At 60.6% G+C, this 22,223-nt stretch overlaps 1 protein-coding gene across 6 annotated transcripts in view; it reads right to left on the reverse strand.

The window, feature by feature from the left end:
* Positions 1 to 22,223, reverse strand: part of SCN5A (sodium voltage-gated channel alpha subunit 5) — a 90,813-nt gene that overhangs the window by 42,865 nt on the left and 25,725 nt on the right. For 3 of the 6 annotated variants that reach the window (XM_045579428.1, XM_036431896.2, XM_036431894.2), the window contains exons 4-12: positions 20,002 to 20,091; positions 18,718 to 18,846; positions 12,277 to 12,368; positions 7,862 to 8,092; positions 6,296 to 6,359; positions 4,877 to 5,018; positions 4,215 to 4,412; positions 3,157 to 3,336; positions 2,128 to 2,499 (exon numbers count right to left, since the gene is read on the reverse strand). In XM_045579428.1, the coding sequence (XP_045435384.1) occupies positions 2,128 to 2,499; positions 3,157 to 3,336; positions 4,215 to 4,412; positions 4,877 to 5,018; positions 6,296 to 6,359; positions 7,862 to 8,092; positions 12,277 to 12,368; positions 18,718 to 18,846; positions 20,002 to 20,091 (1,498 nt within the window). Of the gene's footprint in view, positions 1 to 2,127; positions 2,500 to 3,156; positions 3,337 to 4,214; positions 4,413 to 4,876; positions 5,019 to 6,295; positions 6,360 to 7,861; positions 8,093 to 12,276; positions 12,369 to 12,505; positions 12,598 to 18,717; positions 18,847 to 20,001; positions 20,092 to 22,223 lie in introns of all 6 variants that reach the window. The other 3 variants (XM_036431897.2, XM_045579427.1, XM_036431895.2) reach the window with 1 other exon arrangement.

Genomic DNA, 22,223 nt, shown 5'->3' on the forward strand with positions numbered 1-22,223 from the left:
TGTGCCTCACCCGGCCCCAGCGGACCCTCTGAGATGGGCACTCCCAGGCAGACAGGGAACAACCTGGATATAGGAAACACGAGCTGTCTGTTGGGGTGGCCCTTCCTCCCCCAGCCCTCCCACGCTGATTCGGCACCCACTGTGTGCCTGCACTGCGCTTTGTTTCCAGATGAGAAACGGGTAAGCGCGTCTCACTGGGGGCCAGCAGAAGCCAGGAAGGCACTCCCGGGGCCTGCAGCCTGCTAATCTCTTTAACTTTTCAGAGTCTCCATCTCGGCCCGCTAATTCCCTTAACTTTGCAAATGACCCCCTTGGCCAAGCTAATAATCCCTTTAAGGTTACAAATGGGCCCTGCCGAAGTGAGAATGGTGAGGTCAGAATTCCCGGTAATGAAGTGTTTGAACTCGGATTCCTCCCCAACATGTGCCCTACGAGCTTGATTCTCTCCCTAACGAGATTAGGAGATTCTATTAGTTTCCAGGCTGCTGACCTGATTCCAGGGGGGCTGACGCTCCAGGGCTGGGCACTGGGATGTGGTGCTCCTGGGAGGTCAGATACCCCACCCCGCAGGGGATGGCCAGGGGCCTCCCTGGACTCACCGGAAGCTGCGGTCTGCTCCCCTCCACTCCCAGGACCCTCTCCTTGACTTCCCCAGAGGAGTGAGGGCCCCGGATGCTCTGCATTGTGCCCCAGGAGGCTTGATTCCTTCCTGCTCAGTAATTACAGTACAATCACAGATAATAATAATAATAATAATAATAATAATAATAATAATTGTAATAATACTGGAACATGAGGCAAGTACCGGCTGAGCAGGGGCCAGGTTTTAACTCAGTCCTCGCCACAACCTGCCGACGTGGATACTCCCTTTATTGTCCCCTTACAGACGAGGGAAGGGAGGTGCGGAGAGCCGTGCGAATCTGCGCAGAGTCGTGCAGCTAGAGCAAGCATCTGAGCAAAACAGGCCATTTGGCCGCGAGCTGTTCCCCTTCAGCCTCACCTCCCTCTTCCGGACCATTTCCCTGTCCTGTTCCAGCTTCCTCAGACAGCCTGCCCTCTCCCACCTCCCTGCGGGCACTGGGGTCTGTGCCACGTGTTTGCCCTTTGCCTGGGTGGGCTGTTCTGGGCACTGCGTTGGGGGTCAGGGGTCAGCAAGGACCAATCAAACAGCCATCAGTCTGTCAGGCAGCCATCATTCTGTCATGGGATTGGCTGACGGAGAGATGAAAACTCTGACTGGCCTCTCATGACCTAGCCCGCCCCTCCTCGTTACCTTTTTGACAATATCTCCAACTCCTCTCCCCTTTGCTCCCTGGGTTCCAGCCACTCTGACCTCATGCACGGCCTCCACTCACGAGGCTAGCGTCTGCCTCAGGGCCTTTGCACGGCTGCCTTCTAGGCCTGGAACTCGCTACCCCGATGAGGTAATGACCGTACGCTGTTAGGATGCTATCACTGCCTAATTGCTTTACCCACATTAGCCCTTTCATTCTTGCAACAATCCTGAGATGGGCATTTTTAATCTATTTTAGACGAGAGACATACAGCAACTCTCCCATGGCCACGCAGCTACGCCGGGTTATACACCAGCTCATCTCCAGACCGGGAGGTGCCACCCACGCCTCTAGGGCCACCCCCCCCCTTGGGAGTTTCAGAGAGCGGCCTGGCTCCCACCTTTGCTTCCGTGTGTCCAAATGCCTCCTAGTGAGTGGGGGTTCCTTCTCCCTCTTCTCTGCTTCCATCCTCCACACAACTTACTGGGCTAATACCGGCTTTAATGTACCGGAACCTTCCAGACTTGGTGAGTAACAGTTGGCCAAAACCTGGGAAGTGTTCCCTTGCCATTCCGTCCCTTCTCCCGGGAGCCTCTGGATGGCCAAGGACCCAGCAGGTCTACAGGGCTGACCCCTGGCACAGACACTGGCTCTGTGCCACCACGGCATCTCAGTGCCCGGGCCTTACCAATGATTAAATACTTAACTGCCACCCCGGCTTATCAGCACAACGCACGCCCAGAACCCAGCGCCCGCGAGGCGCTCGGTGAATCCTGGGTGAGCCTATTTGGACCCGACGCTGGTGAGGACCTGGAGACCCGCTCTGCCCCGGCTGTGTCGCGGGCTGGCTCACCGTGTCTGGGGGGCGCTCCAGCATCGTGGGGCGGAGGAGGTAGCTCCCGGGGGAGGCGGCCTCAGGGTCGCCTGCCCCCAGCAGGGAGACCACCCCATTGCAGTCTATGGTGCTGTTCCTTTTGCCATTGAGGGCGCGGCCGGGCGCGGAGGTCCCGGGGCCGGGCTGTGCCTGGGCGCTGGGCCGGCGCAGGGACCAGGGCACCAGCAGGGACGTGCGGTGGCTCTCGCTGTCGCCCGCCGTGCTGTTCTCGTCGTCGGCGAAGTCCGTCTCCGACCCCATATCTCGCCGGCGGAAGGTGAAAATGCTCCCTCGGCGGGAGCGTGACTTCACGGAGGTCCTGTGGAGGCCCTGGGCGAGGCCGAGGTGGTTCTGAGGGACCAGGCAGAGGGCACGTCACCACCACGGCCCTTCCCGGGCCCCCAGCCCATCTCCTGTGGCATCGGTCCAGCTCAGCTTCTCGGAGTACCGAGGGCTTTAGCTGGCCACACGGCCTGGGTGAGCTGAGCCCAAGGGAGGGGGGTTCAGGGAGGGGGCAGGGCTGGAGCAATCTAGTACCTTCCGGGACCTTTGCTCACCTGGAGCCTGTGAGACTGACGCTCACCTGGGCCTGAAGGGGGCGCTGAGGCTGGGCAGGGGGAGAGGAGGCAGGAAGGCACCTGCCTGCAGACCAGCCTGGCCCAAGCAGCCACGCCCCTCACACACATGGGCATGTCCTTGGTGTCCTACCGATGGACACTGTGGGTGTCTCCCAGTCCCAGCCCCATGCTGGGGACCTGGCTGAAAGCTGGGGTATCCTAACACCCAGACCTACCCCGTCCCGCTGCCCAGGGCTCCTCGACTCCACACATGGCCGTGGGAAACAGGAAGGGAGGGGAGGGGCTGCAGGATACCCTCCTGGGGCCGGGGGGGGGGGGGGGGCAGGGGGCAGCCGTCTGTGACTGCACCAGGGGCCTAACATGATGCCAGATCTACCCTCATAGGGGCAGGGCCACGGTGGGGGGTAGGGGGAGGGGGAAGGGGGGTTACCATGGCTCTGGGGCCGTCCTCCGAGTCCGACTTGGGGAGCCTGTCATCCCCACACTCCTCGGTCCCCGAAGACGTCCGTTTTCTCCTCTTGCTCCTTTTCTCATGGGTGGAGCCTGGGGCCAGAGGGGACATCTCCACGGAGCTGCGGGACACGCTGTCCATGCCCCTGAGGGTGAGGGCCTGGGAAAGGGCAGGGGAAGGGACGTCTCGGTCACAGGGGCTTCATGCAGCCGCGGGCCGAGACCCACCCGGTTTCCCCACCAGTAAGTGGACTTGCACACTCACTCCCGAGTCAGGGCAGCATGCAGAGATGAGCTGACAGCCCCAGAATGCTCTGTGAAAGGACCCAGTCCAGGGAGGAGGAGAGTCGTGGCTGACGTGGCAGCTTTTGGAAGGGGCGAGTGTGGGGGACAGAGGGATGGGGTGTCAATGAGCGGAAGTGAAAGAACTAGAGGTCAGAGGGTCTTCTAGGGTTGGCTAGCCAAAATGAGTGCTGGGGGGGTGGGGTGGCGTGGGGCAGTGAGACGTTGAAAGCCTGGCTTCCAACAGGCTTGCTCTGTGTGTGTTTTTTTTTTGTTTTGTTTTGTTTTAAGAAAGAGTGGAAGGGATGGGGAGAGAGAAACATCAATCAATGGGCGAGAGACACATCGATTGGTTGCCTCCCGCATGTGCCCCCACCAGGCTGGAGATCAAGACTGCACCTGAGGTGCATGCCCTTGACTGAAATCGAACCTGGGACCTTCAGTCCGCAGGCCGCCGCTCTATCCACTGAGCCAAACCTTCTGTGCCTCTGTGGTTACTTCCTAGGCTTGCTCAGGCCTCCACCCTTGGACTCTTCTCACTGCCCCACCAGAAGGCATCCAGTGGCCAGGATAACTATGTCCATGGACATATGGATCTCTTTTATCCGGCATGCACTGTGCTCACGGGAACCACCTCTACCCAGCAGGCACCACACCTCCAGGCGCCAGCACACCCGGCAGGCACCGTGCTGACAGGTGCCCACAGTCCGGTGAGGGCTTGGTCTGGAGGACCCGTTGGCTGCACCGCTCACCCACCTCCTGCTCTTTCTTGAGCATCTCCATGGCCTCCTGGAATCGCTTTTCCTTCTCCTCCGTCTCAGCGATGGTGGCTTGGTTTTGCTCCTCGTAGGCCATGGCGACCACCGCCAGGATCAGGTTCACCAGGTAGAAGGAGCCCAGGAAGATGACGAGCATGAAGAAGATCATGTAGATCTTCCCTGCGGACCTCAGGGTCTGGGGGGGAGGGGGGCAGAGGTCATCCTCACTGGGCCCCCCTCTGGGTCATGGCCATGGTCATGGCATTTCAGAGTGGCCTAGTCTGGGTATGCCAGGAGTTCAAATGGCCACACCTGGGGAGGGGCTAGGGAGCGTCCCACCTACAGAGGGAAGTGTCCTACAGAGAAGGACCTACACACGGGGCGTGGTGTCCCAGCCACAGACGGGGCAGGGAAAATGTGCCCACAGAGGGGACTGTTCCATCGCACAGGGTGGAGGAGAGTCCCACTCACAGGGCAGAGTGTCCCGCATAAAGGGGTGGGTCCTTGGTCATCAGCAGAAAGGGAGTGTCTTTGTTTGATGAGCCCCCAAATGCAAAGGTCCCCTGTCCCCCTGGCCTTCCTCAGTCACTGGGGCCACTGCTGGCAGGGGGTCCTGAGCCTGTTCCGGGTGTCCCTCTGGGGGCCCGGGCTCGCACGCACCTGCTGGTAGAGTCGCTCCCAGCAGTCCTGCGTCATCAGGCGGAAGAGCGCCAGGAAGGCCCAGGCGAAGGAGTCGAAGTTGGTGTAGCCGTGGTCAGGGTTCTCGCCTGCCTTCAGGCACCGGTAGCCCTCGGGACACGTCCTGCAGCCAGACACGCAGACTCCGTCTCATGCGGTGAGGGGTCCTCTGCCCCCCTAGACCCTTGCTGGGCCTGGCTCGTCTTCCTGGGCAGCCCAGCGTAGGCCCCACTGCCCGGTGCTGCCCCCATGGCTTTCCAAGATGTGCCTCCTCCTGCCTGGGACCCTGTCTTCCCCTTTTCTCTACCCATCTGCATCCTTCGAGGCTCAAATCCAGCCCCTTCTGCCCACAAGACACACCATCCCTGCTGCTGTCGGAGCCGCCCATCCCCTCGCAGAGGAAGTGCTAAGGGCCTGGCTCATGTCTCTTCCTCTGCCTGCCCCCCATGGGAGTGAGCACAGTGCCAACACACAGGCCAGCAGCGAGGCCTGGCTGAGCTGAACAGGATGGAGCCCAAGGTTGAGGGATGTTTCTGGGCTGGCCCCGGCCCCGTCTACAGAACATGCCCATTTGAATGGCTGTGCAACGGGTATCATGAGGCAGACCCACAGTTCACTGAGCTGGAGGGGCAGCCTCTCTGCCAGAGACGGAGCACGGGGCCGGATTGACGTGTGCTTGCCGTGCATGGGAGAGAGGGGGGGAAGGACGGGGCGGGGCTCAGCAAGTGGGAGGGTCAGCCAAGGGCCTCTGTGCCTTGCTGATGTCCTCAGGCCCCGAGACAATCTCTTAGTGACTCAAAGGGCCCTGGAACTGCATACTCAGAGACGGGGGACCACAGCCCCACAGACACCTTCCCCACCAGGTGAGCCCGAGGGTCCCCTCCCCTAACATCCTAGAGCCCATCACCCACCCAGGCCCCGGGGCCCACAGGACACGGGGCCTGTGGTCCCACACTCAGGCCCAGGCCATGCAGGGAGTCTAGACTGTGGGGGAGCCCAGACTCACTCTGGACCCGGTGCACAGACCAGCAGGTGGGGAGTGGGAAGGAGCAGCTCTGGGGGGCGGGGTGGGCTTCTGGGGGGAACAGAGCCAGGGTGGAGCCAGCAGGGGGCCCCTGCAGGGCTTCCAGGCTACACTCAGGCCCACCCCATCCATCTTCAGGGCTCTGTTCGCCCTCCCTGCAGACCATACCCCCATCCCTTTCCTGACCCCCTCGCAGCCATCTCCGCCATAGGGGGAGCGGGTGGGGAAGCTGCCAGGGAGCTGGCCAGGAGGGAGGCGGGGGAAGGCCTCGCTGACCCTGGGGTCATGGGAAAAACCTGAAAGCACAGGCAGCTGAGGAAGCACCAGGAGAGGCCCCCGGCTGGGCGAGCTGGCCCCACAGGGCGGGCGCCACATACCCGGCGTCAGAGCTGTTCCCGCACAGCAGCACGTCGCTGGTGCCGTTCTTGAGCATATAATTCTCTGGAAGAGACAGATCCAGCGGTGAGGGTCCAGGCGGCCCAGCCTCCTGGGCTCCGACCTTGCACCCAGGACTTTGCAGAGGTAGACACAGGTGGTGGTCTCCCCAGCTCCCCTCTGCCCGGCAAGGCCTCAGGCGACTCTGGCTACTTCCCTGGAGCCTTCCTCCTCCTCCTCCTCCTCCTCCTCCTCCTCCTCCTCCTCTGATGTCCGGCTCCCAGAGTCCCTAGCACTCTGGGGAGATGCAGGAAGTCCCCACAGGGAGCATCTGCACTTTGCCTCATGCCACTCAAGGGGCCACCAGGCCAAGAGAGGCCCTGCCCTAGGAGGCAGGGGCCTGGGCAGAGCTCCAGCTTGGCTGCCGAGTCACGGCATGGCCTCAGCAGGCTGCTGCCCAGCTCGGTCTGGACCTGCTTCCTTGTGCATAAAGCGATGGGGCAGTGATGCCTGCCACAGTCACCGTGGCCAGAGTGTGGAATCTTCAGACAGGGCTGGGGCGGGACCAGGGGAGACCCAGGCCCTCTCCTCTCTGTGGCCATCCGTCCGTCCTCACCACTCCCTCCTCCCGGCCTTGGTCTTAGGCAGCAGTTCTCCATGTGTGGTCCCGGGACCAGCAGCATCAACTGAGAACTGGATGCCCCTCCCCCCAACCTACTGAAGCTGTGGGTGGGCCCCACAGTCTGTTTTCTGAAGTCCTTCGGGTGACTGGTGCCCACGAAATCTTGGAACCAGTGCTGTGTGGCCACAGCTGAGCCACATGCAAATTCCCCTGCTGAGGTTCTGTCCATGTGTCTTTCCCCAAAGTGACCGCTGGTCTATGAGAGAGGCTCTCACTGCACAATGGCCCTCAGGGTCCTTGTGGAAGATGGCCTAGGACAGTGTCTCCCTTGGTCCAGACCCATGGCACGAGCCAAGAGATGTGCTGGCCACCAGCCCGGAGAATGGCAGTGCCACCCATGGGGCAATGAACCCACAGGACTGCAATCACTCAGCTTCCCCATCCCCTTCATGGGGCTCTGGGGCACACGTGTGTGGAATTAGCATCCTGGCAAGGAATCCGGAGGTCAGCTGAAAAATCTCGTGCCATGCAGGTGGGGCCTCCACTCTGAAGCCTCACAAGCTACCCTGGCTCCGTGTCCCACCCTTTCCCAGCCACCACTCCCCTCTCTGCAGGCAGGACCGGCTCCTCACGGCTCCCGGCGCTCTAGGGTCAGTCCCTCCATACATGTCGCAGCTGCTGCTCCCGTCTGGCTCTCCTTCGAGCCCGAACCCACCCCTTCTTTCCCAACCTTCAAGCATCATCTCCCACCTAGCCTGAGAACTCGGAGGGCAGCCCTACAGCTGCTCCCCTTCTTCCTCTCTCTGAGCCAGACAGGAGCAGGGTGCGTGCCTCTTGGGGGTCAGGCAGGGTTAGGACGGCCCTGCAGGGGCGGCCTGCCCAGTGGGCAGTGGCCCAGCCCTGGAGGCCTCACAAAGCCTGGCCCGGCCCTGGGGCCAGTCCATACCTGGGTCATTGAGGTAGAGGTCCAGCGAGTCCCAGACCTGGCCGCCGGCCTCCACGGAGCCGTTGGTGCCGTTGAGCTCCGTGAAGTTGCGCACGCACTTGTGCCTCAGGTTGCCCATGAAGAGCTGCAGGCCGATGAGGGCGAAGACGCTGAGGCAGAAGACGGTGAGGACCATCACGTCGGCCAGCTTCTTCATGGACTGGATCAGCGCCCCCACGATGGTCTTCAGGCCTTGGGGGAGGCGACAGCAAGCACGGGGTCACCCACGGGCACGGGGCCTCCCGCTCCTCTGGGCAGGGACAGGCCCGAGGGGGTGCTGGGCCACATGGGCCATCAGGAGGTGGGGGCAGAGGGAAGGAGGCCTCTCCTTCGCTGAGATGCTGTCCTGATTCCCCTGGGGCAGGAGCCCTCTGTGGGTGTGTTTTCAGAGCGCCCAGTCCCCCCCCCCCCCCCCTCTTGCTCTCCGCTAGCCTGGTACATGAATCGGGCGTGGAAAATGCCTTTTGCCTGAGGAAGCAAAGACTCAAAGCTGCCCCCCTCTGGCTCTGTCCCCAAGGTAAGCTGGGCCTGCCCCTTTAAACATAGCCTACAGCCGAAACCGGTTTGGCTCAGTGGATAGAGAGTCAGTTGAGGACTGCAAGGTCCCGGGTTAGATTCCGGTCAAGGGCATGTACCTTGGTTGCGGGCACATCCCCAGTAGGGGGTGTGCACGAGGCAGCTAATCGATGATTCTCTCTCATCGATGTTTCTAACTCTCTATCCCTCTCTCTTCCTCTCTGTAAAATATCAATAAAATATATTTTAAAAAACAACAACACTACAATTAAACATAGCCTACAGACAGGCGATGGAGGTGAGGCCCGTTGAGGACAATGGAGGGGCTCAGCCTTGGTCCTGGGAGGGGAGAGACACAGCCATTCTCAGTGGAGGATCTCGTTCACGTGCTGGGGCAGGGCAGGGGGAGAGCTGGCAAGGCCGTGCTGGGCCATGTCCTAAGGGGCCTGTTCTGGCTCGCTGTCCCCCTTTGGGAAAGGTTCAGGGCTGGGGTGGGGGTGGGGATGGAGGTTGTTCTGTATTCCATTTTCCTCCTCTGCCCTGCGCCTCTGGGACCCAACCCTGCACCTCCCACTCCCCAAAGCAGAGAGGCCGGGACCCGTTAGTTGCACAGCCCAGCTCCACACAGAACCAGCGCCACATGGTGAGGTGACAGAAAAGCGTGTGTACACACGGCTGGTCTGACACTTGAACTACTGCCCTACGAGAAGTTCAAGTTCAAGCACAGCATGGGGGGGTGAGGGAGCTTCTTTGTCAGCAGCAGGGCCCTGCCCCACGACCCCGTCCACCTCCCCCACCACGCCCCAACCCATTCCACCACACCCTACCCCACGCCCACAAGCGGCCAGATCTCAGATTAAGCTCCATCCATCCATTGTCCAGCCGGTTAATGTGTTAGGAGCACCCGTGGCAGCTGTGCCCGAGGCTGCTGTGCCCATGACCCGGAGGCAGGGAGGCAGCGATGGGCAGGCACAGAAGAGGAATGCTCAGCCACGGTGCCACCGACGCTGCCGCCTGCCCAGGGCTCAGAGGCACTCAGCGCTCTCTGTGGAAATCGTCCTGGCAGATGCTGGCAACCGCCTGGGCAGTGGGGGGACCTCGCAGGGGTCTGGGCGTGCGGTGGCGGTGGCGGTGGCGGTATTCACGAGCCCCTTGGAGTCCAGAACCCCTCTTCTCTAGCGCAGGTTCTAGGAGCCCTCAGTGGGTACTCTCTGGTTCTGCCCACTGGGCCCAGAGACCCCGCCCATAGCCTGGGGGCCTGCGGGGGGCTCGGTGAGGGGTGGTGGGCAGCAGCTTGCACACCCAAATTGGACGCTGTCTCAACTGCTAGGCCGCAGCCTCTCTGGCATAAAGCAGTGGTCGGCAAACCGCGGCTCACGAGCCACCTGCGGCTCTTTGGTCCCTTGAGTGTGGCTCTTCCACAAAATGCCACACGTGGGCGCGCATGTACAGTGCGATGGAAACTTCATGGCCCACGCGCAGAAGTCGGCTTTCGGCCTGGGCGCGGCTGTTTTGAAGAAGTGGTTCTAACGCCGAGCCACACCCAAGGGGCCAAAGAGCCGCAGGTGGCTCGCGAGCCGCGGTTTGCCGACCACTATCCCTAAAGCATCCAGTTCAAGGCCCAGCCAGGCACCTCGTGGTCTTCGGTCATCGGCGGGTGAGCAGACTAACCGCTTTACTGTTTCTCATATCGATGACAGGGTTTACTTTTGGCAAGAATAATTCCAACACAATAACAAGACTCTTCCTGAAAAGACCCAGGAAGGTGAGTCCGGGGGGGGGGGGGGGGCACATGAAAAATTCTCTGGCCAGCGACGTTCTAACGGGCTGGGCGGGCGAGGAGCCCTCGGAAACCGGCCATTCCTATTCCATCCCCATGTTATGGGGAAGGAGACCAAGGTCTGGAGCGGGCCAAAGCTATATGTAAGACTCAGCTCGGGGGACACCTCCTCCAGGGAGCCTTCCAGGATATGGCCACAGCATTTTCCTAGTGACCACTTTCAGGCTCTGCTCTCTGCTGCTTCACTGGGGTGCCGGCACCTTGAAGGGACCCCCGGGGGCTGGGTTCAGGTTGACAGGCTGCTGCTTCCCCTCGGGACTGAGAAGTAGTTTCCTTTGTCAGCCTTTCTTAGAAAATAGACTGGAACATGGCTGTCCTTAACTGCTAGGGTCGGGGTGCTGTGAGGTGGTCCCCGGGACCCCAAGGCTTCCGAGCATGTACAATATGTGCTTGTCAAGGCAAAGGACTTCTGTCTCAATGGGGCAGCTCCATGGCAGTGGCTGGGAGCAGCGGCCCCCCTTGCTACTGGCTCTTCGCAGGAATCTGGGCCACCTGGGAGCCTGGACAAGTGGCCCCTGTGCATATCCCATGGTGGGCTCAGAGGCCAGGAGGAACCTTCTGAGGCTGGGTGTGAACACTGCAGAAGGAGGGGGCTCCTCTTAAGATAGCGGACCCCACCAGGGGGAGTCCGAACTCCTCCAGGGAGCTCAGAGCAGGGCGCCCAGGGGCCAGGACCCACCAGCATCTCACACCAGGAGCAGGTGCCACCACGTGGCTCTCGGCATCCTCTCCTCAGCCCTGATGCTCCAGATGGGCCGCATGCCAGCCTCTAGCTCTGCTCCGAGGGCAGCTGCATTCCATCTGGAATGAGCCCTGGAAAGCCTCTGGGTAGGGCCCTCGGAGCTCTGACATCTACCTGTGTTTCCCCGAAAATAAGACATCCTCCGAAAATAAGACCTACTTACAGGTTTCCTGCTGAGTGAAATATAAGGCATCCCCCGAAAATAAGGCCCCCCCCCCCACGCTAAACATGAGAGATTTGGTCCACTGATTCTGAAAGAAATGGAGTCACAATAAATTCACCAGAAAATTCAGGAATTGGATTGTTATGATGATGTTCCAGAAGATGATGACATGATTGTCACTGAATAAGTGAGTCAATTCTTGATACTGTAGGATTCACAGTTTGTCTGGTTTGTGTTGACAACTACCGTACTACTGTAACGTATACAGGTAATAAAATTCCTTTATTTTCATTTAACAATCAATGTGTACCGTATTCTTCTTCATGGAAAAATAAGACATCCCCTGAAAATAAGACCTGGCGCATCTTTGGGAGCAAAAATTAATATAAGACACTGTCTTATTTTCGGGGAAACAGGGTACGCTTTTCGGGAGCTTCCCCGAATGGATGGGACTGACGGACTTTCTAGAGAAGCCGCCTGGCCCGGGAGACTTCCTGCTGCGATTGCCAGCATCTGCCAAGGAGGATTTCTCCCCGCGGCTACCATGCGCGGTCTGCTAAACCTCTACCGCACCATGCAGCGAGGGCTGTTAGACGCCAAGGCCGATGCCGCCTGTCCGCAGAGTACGATCTGTCACAACCTGGGGCTGGGGCTGGGGCTGGGGCTTGGCTCTGCACAGACCCCGGTAGGGGGCGCTGGGCACCCTGCCGGGAAAGACTGGGGGCAGGGCCGGAGTTTCCCTTTCTTTGTTCCGGGTGTGGATGTGGTGTGTCCTCCCCAGAGGACGACGATGATGCTTCAGGAAGAAGCAATTCACATACAAAGCTTCCAGCTATGCACACAGCTGTCCGTTTGGGAAAGGAATTCCCCTCTGGTGGAGAATCCGGGTTCAACCCAGGCCCTGCCATAGGGTCGCCATGTCCCCCGGTGTCTGTGCGAGTGGGTTTGGCTGGGGTTGGGTGAAGCCGTGCCCACGGCCGTCCGCTCCCACGCCCGAGCTCTGGGGAAAGGTATTCTGCTGACAGGCACATGTGAGGGGCCTTTCCGAGGGTCCCCCCTGGACTCTCGGGCGGCTGGAAAGCCCCTCCAGCCTTGGCGTTTAACCTGGTTTTCACCTGAAATGACTGATATAGTTTTCAGGGCCCGGAGGACTCGGAAGGTGCGTAAAGCTGAGACATTGCCCAGGTCCACAAATTCAGTGGTGTATCTGCAACAAGGGAAACGCACACACGAGACAGTGACGACACGCCAGGAGGAGACACACGGTGGGGCGGGGGAGGGGGGGAGACAGAGAGAGAGAGTCACTTGGTCGCTGAGATCCACGAGGCACGCCTGGCGTCTTACCTGGGATAACCGAAATAGTTTTTAGAGCTCTCAGGACTCTGAAAGTTCGAAGAGCAGACAAATTGCCTACTTTTATATTTTCTGATACATACCTGCAGAATCAAACCACAGTTATTGGGATTGACAGAGCAGCACCTCAGCCTGCCCCCCCCCCCACCCCCTACCAGCCCACCCCCACAGGGAGGAGTGTGGATGGGCAGGGGCCTCCCCTAAATTCTCTTCCTGATCTGAACCCTCCTGCCCCGGGGACCTTCGCGAGGGCGCCTGAGGGATTCCACACAGCAAGCCCCCGGCGGCTTTCGTGGGTGATGGTCCGGTGCCAGGAGGCAACCACTCGGCCACATCCTCCGTGACACTGAAAGGTCCCGGGTTCGATTCCGGTCCAGGGCATGTACCTTGGTTGCAGGCACATCCCCAGTAGGGGGTGTGCAGGAGGCAGCTGATGGATGTTTCTCTCTCATCGATGTTTCTAACTCTCTATCCCTATCCCTTCCCCTCCTTTGTTCTGGGGACCGTGACGCAACACGTGGCAGGGTCTGAGGATGGAGAAACAGCGAGGTGGAGAGGGACAGTCTCCCAGGAGGCCCTGGCCAGGCGACAGAGGCGCAGGTGGGCTTCTGAGCCTGGGTTCGCTCTGCATCTTCTGGGGCCTGGATCATCTGCGCGTGCCTGCCTGGCTGCTCCAAACCAGGGGACCCTGAGGCCCCCGCTGAGACCACCCCGGAAGTGTGGCTGGGTGTCTGAGGGCTGCCCACTTTCTCCCCCCAACCATCAGGAGTCAACCAGAGAAGCAGAGTTCTCAAGATGATGCTTTGGAAGGTGAGAAGGGGGTTGTCTGATCATTCAGCTCTTCCACTGCTCACGGGCAGTGGCCAACACAAGAAGAGAAAAAAGCAGGACCAGGGATCTGAGCGGGACTCCCCCAACCCCCCTGAGTCCACCCCAGTCTCACCCAGACCCTCACTGTCCCCCAAGGATGCCCTGGGACTCCACAGTAGGAGAGACCTCCGAAGAGGAGCAGCCGTTGGGGTTTGCTTGAGTCCAGGGACGCTTAGCAGAGCCGAGTGGGCGCGGGCTCCTGCCTCCAGCTGGGACCTCCGTGGCCTCCATGGGCAGAGCAGGAAGGAGCGCTCTCTGGGGGCAGGGACCTGCCCAAACAGAGTGTGAGTGAGGACACGTGTGGCGGCGCCACATGACCCGAATGTCTGAGAGACGGAGGGACAGTGCGTGACCAGGGCCATCGGGACAACGGCAAGTGACTCGTGATATTTAACCAGCGGCTTCGCAGGCAGGGTGTCTGACATTTAGCCGAAGGTGTCTGATGTTTAACAAAGAACAGCGGGCTCGGGACGTCTGATGTTGAACCGAGTGTGTGTGACTTGGTGTCTGAGTGATGTCAGACCCAGGACGTCAGCCCAGCGGCGCTGGGAGGGTGCCCGGGGTGGGCTGGCAGTGCCTCGGGACTCACTCTGCCAGGCATTCGGGGAACCGGTCCCCTCCACTCCACTCGGGATGTCTACATCGGCCCTCGGGCTGGGGTGTCTACAGAGAAGGACTTGGCGGGCTGTGTCAGGGGACTCGGTGTCCTGGGGCCAGCAGGGTCCAGCACTGACATTGGCTGGCACCAGCGTCCTCCGTGGCCACTCGTGGGGCCCCGCAGACCATGTCTGCTCCCTTCTTGCTCACGGCATCCCTGCAGAGACAGGAAGTCCACGGAACTTTCCTTCTTGTCACCCCATAGGCGGTTTCCATTTCCATTCCATCTCCGCGCCCGCTTCAGCTGACCTCTTCCTCCAGGGCAGCAGCCGGGTGCAGCCCCGTCTCCCGGTGGGGAACGGACGACACCTCCTTTGTTCCGGCCCATATGCCCCTACTGGCTTGGTCCAAGCTCCCTCTCGACTTTCGATGGCTATTCCAATCTCTTTGACGGGCCAGGCCTTCAGGCCTCTGTCCCACGTCCCTCTCTCAGGCCTGGGCTCTGTCCGGACACGGTGCTGCCCCAGGACTGTCAAGTTAAGTGGGAAACAGTCTGGAACTCACTCCGTGGAAGCCACAGCCGGCTGGGGGCTCTGGGCCCTGTGTCCTGTGGCCGGCTGAACGGGGGTGGCCACTGGCTTCAAGACTCTTTCTTCCGGTTCCAGAGAGAGAGGGGAGGACTGTGTAGATCCAAGAGGGAACCAACGGCCCCTGCTTCTCCCCTCCTGTCCTTTACAGATCTGTCTGTCCTGTGATTGCCTGCCTGTCTTTGCCTGTCCCTGCGTCTTCATCCATCCCCTCTCCCTGCCCTGCCCTGTCCTGCTGTGCACCTGCCTTCCCCTCCTTCTCAAGTCCCCAGTGCAGACAGCGCTTGCCCTCCATCCATCCCCGGCCCCCTCAGCAGCTAGTTCTGAGCACAGAGAAGCCAAGACCCCAGGATCCGGACGTGTGTGCACCTCAGGCTTGCAAAGCCAGCCAAGTGGCTGAGAACAGCAGAGCAGCTGCTGGTGGTGTGCTTGTGATGCTGGACACGCCAGTGGGGGGAGCAATCTGAGAGTGGGGGTAAGGGGGGGTCTGGAAGGCGGGGCACAGGGCTGGGTGAGGGCACGGCGTGGCTGCGACCATGCGTGGGACACGGGGACTATCGCCTCTTTTACTCCGCCCAGAGCCTGGGGCCTGGCTGCTTCCCAGGTGGGGGCCTTCTCCTCCTAGTGGGGCCTGGGTGTGGGGCCAGGCAGGAGAGACCCATTTCTGGCAAAGGACCAGCTTCAGCCGTGGTGGGTGGGAGGCTGGGGGTGGGGCCCAGTCCTTCGGCAGGCTGGCAAAATGCTCCTCCAAGCCGTTCTCCTCTCCCTGCCCTGGCCACGCTGCTGGGCAGGGGCAGAGGGCTGGGGTGGGGTTGTGGGCTCTGGCACAGAAAGCGCGGAGGGAGTGGGTGAAAATCCCACCGGCCCCGGTGCGGAGGGAGCCGTTCTGGGGGCCGAGGAACCACGAGGAAGGGCAGACCCGGGCCTTCTCCCTGCCCCGCCCCGTCCTGCTGGGCACCTCCCATTCAATGCAGAGGGCCCCGCCTGGGCTGCCAGGCAGAGGGTACACTCGGCACATTAGCATGATTGCTACCTTCTCCTCTCTGCTTCCCCCCTCCCCCTCCAGGTTTGGTTTCCATAACAACCCCAGAAGGTGGGAGGCTGTGCTAACTAGCAGGTAATGCCCAGCTGGGAGGGGGCACAGGAAGAGGTCTGGCTGGTGGGCTGCAGGCTGAGTCCCTGGGAGGGCTTCCTGGCACCCCTTACCCCCCTCTCATCTCCTCAAAATCAGGTGGAGGTGGGGGAGGGGGATCGCCAGACTTGGGGTTCCTCTCACGGTTATGAGCTAGGAGACACTGCTGTTGATTCCTTCTATAATTTGGGGCGAGCCAGGCTCTCTCGGAGCCTCGGTTTCTCCATCTCTATGCCACGGAGATGGGATGGGGAGTTTCAACAAAGGCAACTTTGCTGCCACTTAAGACGCCTTTGATTATCCAGGAGCCTCGCATTATTGAATCATTTGGCTACAGCCAAGTGCCCCTGCACTACCACAGCGGTAATTAATTGTTTCCCTAAGACAGCATCACCGTCAATCAAAGCCGCCAGGCCAACCCAGCCCAGAGCACAGGGCTGACAGCCAGTGGGTCCACACGGCCCTCGGGGAAGTGAGGCAGCTGTTCCCGTGGGACGAGGGCGGCCTCTGGGGCCTCGTGCTGCTCCGTCACCCCCGGTTCCGGTACAGGGCGCAGGCAGGCTGGGTGCACCTGCCCTGTGATTCCGAGCAGAAGGAGCGGTCCCCCAGGGGATCCTTCGGGGCTGGAGGCTGGGATTCTCTCCTGAGATGGGGCTGGAGGACTTGCTAAGGTAGGGGTGTCGAACTCAATCAGAGAAGGGGCCAAAATCTAAAATCCAGCCTAAATCGCGGGCTGAATGGTTTACTGAACAGTCATAAACTGTCATTGTGATGGAAACGCAGCGGAGTGCAGTGATGACAGCGCGGTGCGGGCCACATTGCAAGGCCTGGCGGGACGGATTTGGCCCGCGGGCCTTGTGTTTGACACATGTGTGCTAAGGGCTTGAGGTCACGCAGACGGGGCAGGAGGACTTGCTAAGGGCTTGAGGTCACGCAGAGCATTTTCCAGGGTCCAGGGCTGAAGGCTGGCCAGAGCCTGGTTCCTGCCACCCGACAAGGGCCCAGGGCAGCAGTGTCTTTGCCAGGGTCAGGGGCACGGATCTCATGAAGCTGTCCTGCCCAGGCTCCAGGGTGGGAAGGAAGGCAGCCACTGTGTCCTTCCTGCCGAATCCCTTTCCTGGGGCACTGCGGCCTCAGGGGCCCATGGATCACTGCCCCTCTCCCACAGGGCACAGCGGCCACCCGGCCCCTTCCCAAGTCAGTGCACGCTCCCGGCTCCCACTCTCCTCAGACTGCAGGTTCTCAGCGGATGGCCCTGCTTGTTATCACTGAGGAAGACACAAGCACTCAGAAGAGAAATTTCTCCTTCTCTCGTCATCCACTCTGAGTCTACCTCCATCTCCACTTGAAATTCCGCCTTCCCCACTCACTGCCACTGCTCTGCCTGGCTCCGGATTCCCACCCCTCATCCAGCTCAAGCTTCCATCTGCAACTCCCTCTCTTTCCCCCCAAACTGCCCTTCTCTCCCGCATGCTTCCCACCCACCTGCAAAGACACCTCCCTTCTCTAACCATCCTCCCTGCACCCATCTTCCCCTCTGGCCACCACCCCGTGTTTGATCCCACAACATCGATGCCTCCACTTGCTCCGCCTCCCCTCCTCCCTCTCTCTATAATCAGGTGTAAGTCCTCCACGCTTGGACCGGTCTTGTCAAGGTCATTGGCGATATTGATGACGCTGATGGTCCAGTCTCGGTTCTCGCCTTCCTCATGCCTGTGGTGTCTTTCAAACTGAGTCCCAGCCCTCCGTTGGCTTTGGGGGCACTACTCTCCCTGGAGTGCCCTCCCGCCTTCCCCACTCCATCCGGACCCCGGGATGTGGAGCGTCCCTCGGTCCAGCCCCCGGGCGGCTTCCCTGCGCTGGCTACACTCCCTCCTGGACGATCTCCTCTGGTCTCCAGGCTCTAACTACCATCTGCACCCAGATGGCTTCTGAACGTGCACCTCTAGTCCGGGTCTCTAGCCTAAGCTCCAGGCTGCAACAGCCAGCTGCTGACTCCATATCTCACCCTGGATGTTGTCCAACCGAATATATTCCCAACTGGCCCGCTCCCTGCCTCCCTCCGCCTGCTCCTCCCTCCATTTCAACAAGCGGTAACACCGTTCGCCCAGCGGCTCAAGCCAAAGTCTGCCCTGAGGTCTCTGGTCAGCCCTCTCTTCACAATATATCCCAGAATCTGACCACGGCACTCACCTTCTCCACGTGGACCCTGGTCCACCCCTCCTCTGTTGCTTCCACCCTTCCCCTCTGTCTCCTGTCCACACAGCAGCAGAGTGGTCTTGGGCTCCCATTGCACTTGGTCCTGCTGTGGCCTGGGAGGAGCCTGCCCGCAGCCCCACCACTCTGCGCCCTCCTGCCCCGCTATTCTTTCTCCCGCTCACTCAGCCCTGCCCGGCATCAGTCTACTACACCAAGTCTACACTGAGCCCCTGGCCACACCCCTGATCGGGTGTCTCCACCAGGACACGGCACCCAACGCCGACTGACAGGGACACTGAATGGCAGGGACACCGAATGGCGAGCTTCAACCCAGCCCTTCAGCCAGGGTCTCCTCCCAGGTGAGGAGGCGGGGCCTGCGGCTGTTCAACAGGAGGCCAGGGGTCACGTTCACTTCCTGGTGAGCTCCTTGGCATCCGTTTTCTCATTTGTAAAATAGGGTAGGGCATCCCCATCCAGCCCACCTCTCTGGCTGGTGGGAGGACCCACTGGGCCATGGCAGGGACCAAGTGCCTTAAAACGATCCAGACACGGCGTCTACGACTGGGCAGAGCAGACATGCTGGTGGGCGTGGCGTGGGCTCCTGGGGATGGCCGGCCCCTTCCCCAGACTCCTCCTCTCTTTGCTGTGGTTTCATTCACAGTCACTGCTCACAGCGGTTGGGTATCTCAGGCTGGGTATAACACAGGGTCCCCTCGGTGGACAGGACAGAAGATGCTCAACCGGAATGAGATGCCCTTGCCCCTCAGCGTGGCCGGACGTTGGCACCGCACGACGCGGAGGGGGAGCGAGGTACTTACGCCATGATAATCACGCTGAAGTCCAGCCAGTTCCACGGGTCCCGAAGGAAGGTGAACGCATGCAGGCAGAAGCCTCGGGCCAGTATCTTGACCAGAGACTCGAAGGTGTAAATGGCAGTGAAGGTGTACCTGGGAGGGAGAGACGGAAAGACGGTCTCTCAGGGGGGCGAAGCCTGCGGCCAGGCTTCCCGACTCCCCAGGTGGCGTGAGTCCTGCGCAGCCCCCTCTCAGGGCCCCGAGGCTGGGCTGGCGTCATGGGCTGAGCTGTGTCTCCAACCTCCAGCCAACAATCCATCTTCCCGTGTGATGACGCACTCAGAGGGCCTGCCATGTGCCCCCTGTGCCTCCATCGCCCCTTGGCTGTCCTGATGTAAGAGGACCCTGCACCTACCGCCTTAACCCAGCCCTGGGAGTCCGTGGGCACAGGCGTATGGTGGCCACTGGGTCTGCCCCGAGGGACAGTGAGGACACCCAAGTCACAGCCCCCCACCTTCTTTGTGGGTGAGGAGAGCATGGTCCACGCTCAACCACCTACTGGCTACAGATGTCTCTCTTGACCTTGGGAAGGCAGTTCATATTCTGACACTGGGTAGGGATGGGTAGGGACTGTTCTCTCTGCCTGGGGTGGGCTGAAGGATCCTAAATGCCTGGATGTGGGGACTGTGGCCCCCAGGAATGGGAGAGGGCCACACTCCGTGCCTCCCAGGTCTCAGCAGCCGGATGCAGGCCCCTGGGAGGGGGCAGCACCGAGGGAACCTGTGTGAACAGGGACTGCCACCCGCAAGCTGCTTCCATCTTCTGAACTCAGGAGCCAGACGCACCACCGGCCATGCCTCCTAGCGGCAGGGTATCAGGCAAGGTACCTGCCTCCTCCTCTGCCACACAGGGTTAGGCCTCCCCTCCTGGGCTGTCGTGAGGGTTAAAGGAGATGATGATGTCTACTGTTCGATGACAGCGTCTGCCTGCGCTAAGTGCTCAATCAATTATTATTGCTGCTGCTGCTGTTGTTTCAGAGCCTTCTCCAATGTCCTCCGGTCTCTGTGGGAGGAACCCCTACTTTGCCAACCAGGAAAGCTTCCTCCCCTCACTGAGGGCACAACTCAGAGCGGAAAGCTGGCAGGAGTGGAAGCGGCAAAAGAGGGTGGCGGCTGGGCCAACTACCCCCGAGGAGGGTGAGTCCCTGAGCCTGGACCCAGCCCTCTTCAGGGGTGACTGCAGGAGCTGCAGAATAGAAGGGAAGGGGAGGGAGGGAGGGCCAGCCGGAGAGGCCCTGGAGATACTCACTCGACATACTTGGTCCAGGACGGAGGGTCGTGCTGGGCCATGAACACGCAGTTGGTCAGGATGGTGCACATGATGAGCATGCTGAAGAGCGTGGGCCGGGGGTCAAGGAAAACCAGGCTGGGGGCCAGCGGGGCTACCACCGCCAGAGGGGCCTGGCCCGGGGGCGTCACTCCCAGGCCAGAGCTGCCACATCAGTGAGACAGAGGCTCCAAGAAGGCACACTGGAGCTGTGCCCAGGCCTTACCGACCTCCGCTCCGAGGCTGGCCGCCGTGCCCTCCCTGGCATGGCAGCCCCTGAGCGGGACAAGACACACGAACCTGCACCTTTAGCAGGTCCCCTGAAGGGTCCATCTGGAGGCAAGGGGGGAGGGCACGCCCGGACCTCAGAGGTTTTTACAGCCTCTTTGGAGGGAGGTGGCATTTGTAAACCTCCTCAGGGGCCACTGTCGGAGAGGAAGGCCATGGTGCAGGGTCCGAGGATCTCCCCCCGCGCCCCCCAACACACACACACTTCTGTAGGAGCAGCCCAGGCTGACCTGTGGCCTAGTACAGTGGTCGGCAAACTGCGGCTCACGAGCCACCTGTGGCTCTTTGGCCCCTTGAGTGTGGCTCTTCCACAAAATACCACGGCCTGGGTGAGTCTATGTTGAAGAAGTGGCGTTAGAAGGAGTTTAAGTTTAAAAAAATGTGGCTCTCCAAAGAAATTTCCATCGTTGTCCTGTTGATATTTGGCTCTGCAGACTAATGAGTTTGCAGACCACGGGGCTAGGACTTCTCCATAGCAGTGTCCTGCTGACACAACGTCTATACCTTGTTGGGACACACTGACACTGGGAGGCAGGGGGCTGCTTCCCCAGCTGCTTCCAGCCTTTGCTCATCTCTTCCCTCATCCTCTCCTCCACCTAACGCACACCTTCTCCTCCTCTAAGACGCGCCCGGCTCTGAGCAGGAGCACCTCCAACCGGAGCACCCCAACAGAGCTCTCTCCAGCAGGAGCACCGTAGCATGTGGCTGCTCTCTGACTGCCAATGTCCCCAGCCAGAGGGGAGCTCTGCAAATGCTTGGACTGTCTTGGGCATCCTTCTGGGCCCTTGGCCTTGAACTGAACTGCCTCGGGTCTTGTCTGGCCCTGACCCTTTGGCTACAAGTCCCAGCTGCTGCTTCAGGCTTCCCTTACCCCTGCAAGACCTACAGAGAAGCAAGGGGCAGACCTTGGGCCCCTTGTGGGCTGGGGCACCCCCAAAAGGCCTGGCCTGGAACAGGAATACTCTGCTGCCCTCACAAACCCCCTCTCCAGCCAGAGAGGAGAGGTTGGGCCTCCTACTCCCTGTGGCTGCCTCCAGGCTCCCCACGCTGCCCCAGCCTCAGCCCCTCATTCCCACGGGCTGCCTGGAGCTGCAGTAATTGTGCTCCAGGGGCCTGCCTCCTTCCTCCTACCACAGCTCCACCTTCTCCACAGCCCGCCCCGGCCTCGGCAGCTGGGGAGACCAATGCAGTCAGACTGGAGATCGGGCTGAGCTGGGAGCTGACCTCTGAGTGGAGGGGCTGCCCAGCTGGAGGCAGAGGTGAGGCCTCTCAAGGAATCCAGGTGGCAGCTCTCCACACCCCCTCCAGTTTTCCTAGAGAAACGAGGGAGCCAGGCGAAGCATGCCAAACCCGGCCCCCAGCTACAATAAACTGTCCAGTTTCTTTTCCGGGATGAGAGGGGTCAGGCTTTGGAGCCCCCTTAATCAAACCGGAGCTGCTCAGCTCGAAAGCCACAGCCCCCAGGGAGCCTGCATCTTCCCTGGCAGGGGACACCCACCCCGGGCACTGGGGTCCCCTCCTTACCCCTAGCTTGGTGTCTGCATCCACCTGCCTGTGTGACAATCTCCTCCCTCTCCAGCTTTCAAAGGCAGGATCAGATTCCCATCTCAGTTTCCCTCTCTCTCTCTCTCACACACACACACATACACACACACACACACACACACACACGGGCTCCATGCTGAGTCTTTCCTCATCGGGCAGACAGTTCACAAGCCCCCGGACCAGCCTTTGCGCACCCCACAGACTGCTAAGCCCTCTATGCGGATCCCAGATGAGTCCTGCAATCTGAAATGACGCTAAGAGCAAGCATTAATGGGGGCTCCTCTCTCTGTATCCATGAACTCATTGGATTCTCCCAACTACAACTACCCATGAGGAGATACTTCGTAGCTAGAGGAGAGCAAGGCACCAAG

The sequence above is a fragment of the Pipistrellus kuhlii genome, unplaced genomic scaffold (genome assembly GCF_014108245.1).
Source record: "Pipistrellus kuhlii isolate mPipKuh1 unplaced genomic scaffold, mPipKuh1.p scaffold_m20_p_11, whole genome shotgun sequence".
Lineage (NCBI taxonomy): Eukaryota > Metazoa > Chordata > Mammalia > Chiroptera > Vespertilionidae > Pipistrellus > Pipistrellus kuhlii.